Here is a 6,644-nt window from a genome sequence, read left to right as displayed (position 1 = left end):
GGCTCAGTGGTAGAGCGCTTGCCTTGCATGCCTGAGGCCCTGGGTTCAATTCCTCAGCACCACATAAGCAAAAAGAAAAAAGCTGGAAGTGGTGCAAAAGTGGTAGAGTGCTAGCCTTGAGCTGAAGAGCTGAGGGACAGCGCCCAGGCCCAGAGTTCAGGCCCCATGACCAGTCCAAAAAAAAAAAGTAGAAGCTCAGGGATGGTACCCAGGCCCTGACTCAAGCCCCAGGACTGGCCAAAAAGAAAAAAAAAAGAATGAAAAGGGGAACATTTACCTGTCATTTCCACCCACACTGGTTTAAGATTGTCTTAGGCACATCAAATCCCACACACACATAAACACAATTAATGTCTACCTCCATCATACAAACTGTCATAGTTCATCTCATATTGCTATAGCAAAATGCCTGAGACTGGATATTTTATAAAGAAAAGACACTTATTTGGGAAGCTAAGAATCCCATATCTAGTAGCTCCATCTGTTTGGCCTCTGGTTGCATCCTATTATAGTAGATGGTACCATGGCAAAGCATGTGGGGAGAAGGATTCAAGGGGAAGTTCCAGGTTTGCATAGAAATACCCCAAGACAGCGTTACTGCATCTTAAAGACTTCTCTTACATTGGGGAATTAAAGCTCAATGTGAGTTTTGGTGGGGACCAATCACATTCAAACCATCGCACGAACCAAGCAGATTTCCCTGGCCTTGACAAAGGTCCTGTGCAAAAGCAGGAAGATGGAGGAGTGTGCTTGACGTGGAGGGCCATCAGTACAAGTAGGGTGTTGGCTTTTGGGAGTTTCCCACTGAACGGTGGCTGCAACTGAGGTTGACACAGAGTTCCACAGAACCTTCCACCACCACTGAAATCCAGGCCAGAGGGACAGAGAGCAGATGATCTGTTACAGACCCAAAGAGTTATAGCCTCAAGATAAGAGTGACCCAAAGAGAACGCTACCTCTCTAAGTGCTGCAAGTGGATAAAGAGCTTTTTGAAAGCCAAGCACTGGTGGCTCACACAATATAGCTGATCTTTTAAATCTATGATCCAGGGCTGGGAAGGTGGCTCAGTGGTAGAGTGCTTGCCTTGCATGCCTGAGGCCCCGGGTTCGATTCCTCAGCACCACATAAGCAAAAAGAAAAAAGCCGGAAGTGGCGCTGTGGCTCAAGTGGTAGAGCACTAGCCTTGAGCTAAAGAGCTGAGGGACAGCGCCCAGGCCCAGAGTTCAGGCCCCACGACTGGACCAAAAAACAAAAAAAAAAATCTATGATCCATTTAGGTTATTTGTATTGTGTACGAGGTTTAGGTTATATTCTTTCTGTGTGTACTGGTCCTGGGGCTTGAACTCAGGGCCTGGATATTGTACCTGAGCTTTCATGCTCTATCACTTTGAGCCACAGCTCCATTTCTGGCTTTTGGGTAGTTAACTGGATATAAGAGTCTCAGGGACTTTCCTGCCTGGGCTGGCTTTGAACTACAATAATCAGATCTCAGCCTCCTGAGTAGCTACGATTAGAGGTGTGAGCCAGTGCCTGGCCCATATTCTTTTTTTTTTTTTTTGTCCAATTATTTCCACCCTTTGGAAATGACATTATCTGACAAAGAATTTATATATAGAAAATATAAACTCTATTGGGTGCTGGTGGCTCACGCCTGTAATTGTAATTACTCAGGAGGCTGAGATCTGAGGATCTCTGTTTGAAGCCAAACCTGTCAGGCAAATCTGGGAGATACTTGCCTCTTTTTGCTCTCCGGTTCCCCAAGTTTATTTATGTAGTACCTCAGGCATGGTAGTTCAGAGCTTTCTTCCCAGCACTCAGGAAATCTGAGTTTGAGGCCAATCTAAAAGACACAGCCACACTCTGTCACCAAACCAAACCAACCAAACAAAACCGTAGAATTCAGCTCAAAGAAACAGAATCTTAGTTGCTGGTTTGGGCTCAACTTCCAGCCTGCCCATATAGTATATCCTGGTGGTACCCGTTCCCTGGAGTCATCTTCTCCCAGTCCCCAGGGAATCTGAGGCCGCTGTTGGGAAGGGACCGGAGGACGGAAGGGCGGCGCTGGCTCAGCGTTACCGGGAGTTACCTGGAAAGGGCAGGGCCCCAGGGCCTCAGTTCTAGGCAGTTGGCAGCTGGGAGCCCCGAAGAGGCATGCCACGCCTTCCCTGGCCTTCTTCTTCGGTGCTGGCTTCCGGGGCCGCCCAGCAGGCTGGCTGGGACCCAGGGCTGGGCTGGATGCAGCTGGGGTGACCACGGTTTCGCTTTAGAGGAAACGGAACCGCAGGTCCCGCAGCGCGCAGCGCGCAGGCCAAGTATCCGAGGAAGGGGCGCCGGGACGCGGGACCACCGCCACTAATCCCCGGAGTGAGCGCTCGGGGAACCTGGGGTACACGGATTGGGAGGGGAGATCGGGGCCGAGCAGAGAAGGGAAAGCCTGGTGGAGGCCCCCCAATTCCAGGAACTCAGGGCGACTGTGGTTTCCGCTCAGGGGATGGAGGAGGGAGCTACCTACCTGTGCCAAGGCAGGACAGAATCGGGGGTGAAGAAGGCAGAGGGGCGGAGGCTGTGGACCTGACCTGGCTCAGACCGGTCTGAGCTGCCCTGGACTGGAGAGCACTCCCACCAGCCCTGATTTCGGGTCTCAAGGGATGACAGTTCTTCTCATTGTCTGGAGCCCATTTCTGGCCCTGGGTGTGAGTGGAGAGTGGAGGGAAGCCGACGATTCAATGAGGATGCCTGGTGGACTCATAGTATCTTATTGTATTATATTACTTGGATGGAGAGGCTGAAGATAGCTCAATTTTGATTGTTATTGTTGTTATTGGTTTGTTTGTGTTTTTTGGTCGGTCGTGGGGCTTGAACTCTGGGCCTGGGTGCTGTTCCCTGAGCTCTTCAGCTCAAGACTAGCCCTGTACCACTTGAGCCGCAGCACCACTTCCGGGTTTCTGGTGGTTAATTGGAGATAAGAGTCTCATGGACTGTTCTGACTGGGCTAGCCTTGAAGTGCAATCTTCAAATCTCAGCCTCCTGAGTAGTCAAAGTGGGTTCATTTTTTTAAGATTTGTTCCCGCTTTGGGGAGGGGGTTGAGGAACAGTTTGAACGCCAGGCCTAGGACTTGCCAGGCAAGGCTCTCTTTAACATTTGAGCCACACCCAACTCTTTCACTTTGAAAATGAGCATTTCCTCATTGTTTCACTACAAGTAACATCTGGATATATTCTTAGGGTTATTTCATTTTACGTTTACATTCCTCTACAAACATCTAGCTCCTTTCTTTTCTTTTCTTTCTCTTTTTATTTTTTTGCCAGTCCTAGGGCTTGAACTCAGGGCCTGAGCACTGTCCCTCACCTCTTCAACTCAAGGCTAACGCTCTACCACTTCAGCCACATGCCACTTCCCGCTTTTTGTGCTGAGGAATTGAACCTACAGCCTCATGCATGCAAGGCAAGCGCTCTACCACTGAGCCACCTTCCCAGCCCGAGCATCTTTTGCTCAACGCTCTAGCACTCTACCTCTTGAGTCAGAGCACCACTTCCAGCTTTTTCTGTTTATGTGGTACTGAGGAATCAAACCCAGGGCCTCATGCATGCTAGGCAAGCCACAGTCACAGCTCACATACCGACTTTTCTACCATGTAAGTTCCTAGAAATTAAAATGCAGTGGTCGCTAGACCAACACTTCCAGCTTGAGCTCTGCGATGCTGGAACAGAAGTGGTGGGCAGAACAGATGTGGTGGGTATGACATCATCTCTACCTTACATGAAAATGCCAGAGACTCTTTTAGCACTGTAATAAATGTGCAGGAGATTCTGGGACTTTAACCTATTCCATCTTTTTCTTTCAGTGATGGATAAACTGGGGCCGATCATTGCCTTGGGCCAAGGGGTCTACAAACAGTGTGAAAAGATGAAGTACTGCAAGAAACAGAGTGAGCGTCTAGGAGAGCGTGTGAAGGGCCTCATACGGGCTTTGCAGAGTCTTCAGGACCAAGGAGAAAGGAACCTGTCTGAACACATCATCAAAGTCCTGGACGATTTTAAACGGGCTCTGCTGGAAGCTAAGCAGCAGATAGAACATTTCAACAAGAAAACCAACTTCTACAGGTTTCTAAGTGCGGACAAAGATAAGATACTGTTCCAGGAAGTGAATGAGAGGTTGAGAAATGTCTGGGAGGTGTTCTCCATGACACTTCAGATTGATCAGCATTTTCTCTGCTCCTGGGAAAAGGAAGATCAGAGTGATGTACTGGAGGATAAGCAATCCCACCAAAGGCTCAGAGAATTAGGTAACTTGAGGGTTTTCCAAGCTCAGGGAGAGGATGCAATTGGGAGCATCTTAATCTCACTTCGGTTTACTCTACCTTTGGAGCAGGAAGGATGAAGTTTGAACAGTATATTTGTGGTTCAGAAATCCTAATATCTGGTCTGGGAAGGTGGCTCAGTGGTAGAGTACTTGCCTTGCATGCATGAGGCCCTGGGTTCAATTCCTCAGCACCACATAAGCAGAAAAAGGCAGAAGTGGCACTGTGGCTGAAGTGGTAGAGCACTAGCCTTGAGTTAAAGAGCTGAGGGACAGTGCCCAGGCCCAGAGTTCAGGCCCCATGACCGCCCAAAAAGAAAAAAGAAAGAAAGAAATCCTAACATCTGGGCTGGGAATGTGGTTTAGTGGTAGAGTGCTTGCCTAGCATGCATGAAGCCCTGGGTTCAATTCCTCAGTACCACATACACAGAAAAAGCTGGAAGTGGAGCTGTGGCTCAAGTGGTAGTGTGCTAACCTTGAGCAAAAGAAGCTCAGAGACAGTGTCCAGGCCCTGAGTTCAAGCCCTAGGACTGGCACAAAAAAGTCTTTAACATCTGCTAACCACCAGTAAGCATATTTATCTCACAGAATATTTGATTGCATTTCAGGTAACTAGGATCTATTTCATGCAATGGACTTACAAGCTCTAATTGCAGGATCAAAGAAGAGGGCATTTTAAATTTTGGTAGAGTTAGTTAAATAAAGGTTGCCCAACTATCTTTTCTATCAATAATGGATGAGATTGTTTCTCCAATTTTTCCATTTGAGACTTTCTTAATTTTAGTACTGAAGATCCTGTGTCTTTATAATTTCCAGTTCTGGGTTAGAAATATGGCTCAATTCGTAGAGTGCTAGCCAATTAGCAAAAGAATCAGGCATCAAGTTTGAGTCCTGGTCTTAGACCAAAAAGAAAAAGAAAGCAAGGAAGGAAGGAAAAGAAAATAATTATCCACTTCTGGGAAGCTGGGAATGTGGGTCACTGTGAGGTATTATATAACTTAGGAGTGGTTTTATTATGCTGCTAGTTAAAACAGTATCATCAGTATAATGTTTTCCAGAAACAAGTTTATTCAGGCAAAGTCCATGAGGCCCTCCAAAGGGGCTTTCCCCTAGGTATGCTCTCAGCACTATGGTACTTCCATGCTGACCGGGATTCCCATTCCCAAAGCAGCCACAGCCATGTTGGAACTTGGTGTAGCTTCAAAGTACTGCTACCACTGGGAAGTGACTGATCTTCCGCTTTCTTTCTTAGCCAAAGCAACCTAAAGCCAGGTTTTCCATTCAGGCGTTTCCTGTGTAGTTTGCTACAGATAGCTAAATATTGTTATTTAGTTATAATAGTTATTTTATAGTTATTTCTTTTCACAATGTCTATGATAGATAAAAATTGGTATCTTGGGGCTGGGAAGGTGGCTCAGTGGTAGAGCGCTTGCCTTGCATGCATGAGGCCCTGGGTTCTATTCCTCTGCACCACATAAGCAGAAAAAGCCAGAAGCAGCTCTGTGGCTCAAGTGGTAGAGCACTAGTCTTGAGCTGAAGAGCTGAGGGACAGTACCCAGGCCCAGAGTTCAGGCCCCATGACAATAACAATAACGACAAAAAATGGTATCTTGATGATGTGATGACATTTTGATTATGGTTAGCATGTGGTTCTAGTTAGCACTTCTGAATATTCATTGCCCTTTTGCCTGCAGAAAATAAAAATCTAGAAGCTACCCTGAAAGAAATTCAGAATACCTTGAAACGTAAGTTGTCATGTATCCTTTTGTAATCAGCTTCTCCTTTTGTAATCATCTGTTTTCAAGGAACTCTAGCTTTCCCTACCCTTGCCCCGATCAGTTTCTGTGCTAGCTGGCTGAAAGCAGCTTACAGATTTTCACATGTGTTCATATAACCCATTCTTGTCCATGGAGTAGTATTGGGAAGAGTACTTTTGACCAGCAAGGTATCTCCTGATGTCAAAATGCTAAATTCTTCCTTTAAATGAATAGCACCTGTATCAGTCAGCTTTCTGTTTACAGTAACAATACCCAAGGAAAGAAGGTTTATTTTGGCTTATAAGATGAGCTTGTGGTGGAGAAAGACCACTTTCCTCATAGACAGGAAGAGAGGCAATAAGAAAAGAGACATAGCTGGGAATGTGGCTTGGTGGTAGTGTTTACATAGCATGCATGAAGCCCTGGGTTTGATTCCTCACTACCACATAACAGATAAAACTGGAAGTGGCGCCGGGCGCTGGTGGCTCACGCCTGTAATCCTAGCTACGCAGGAGGCTGAGATCTGAGGATCGCGGTTCAAAGCCAGCCCGGGCAGGAGAGACCGTGAGACTCCTATCTCCAATAAA

General features: G+C 46.9%; 1 protein-coding gene across 1 annotated transcript in view; it reads left to right on the top strand.

Moving 5' to 3' along the window:
• The first annotated feature begins 2,284 nt into the window (after positions 1–2,284).
• The window catches only part of Mlkl (mixed lineage kinase domain-like), an 18,119-nt gene continuing 13,759 nt past the window's right edge, over positions 2,285–6,644 (top strand). Inside the window, exons 1-3 of the mRNA XM_013012688.1 lie at positions 2,285–2,364; positions 3,846–4,286; positions 5,995–6,045. Coding sequence (XP_012868142.1) covers position 2,364; positions 3,846–4,286; positions 5,995–6,045 — 493 coding nt within the window. The 5' untranslated portion in view covers positions 2,285–2,363. The remainder of the gene's footprint in view (positions 2,365–3,845; positions 4,287–5,994; positions 6,046–6,644) is intronic.

Source organism: Dipodomys ordii, unplaced genomic scaffold, assembly GCF_000151885.1.
Source record: "Dipodomys ordii isolate 6190 unplaced genomic scaffold, Dord_2.0 Scaffold18, whole genome shotgun sequence".
NCBI lineage: Eukaryota > Metazoa > Chordata > Mammalia > Rodentia > Heteromyidae > Dipodomys > Dipodomys ordii.
Note: the sequence above shows the minus strand (reverse complement) of the source record. Positions and strands in the feature narration are given on the sequence as shown.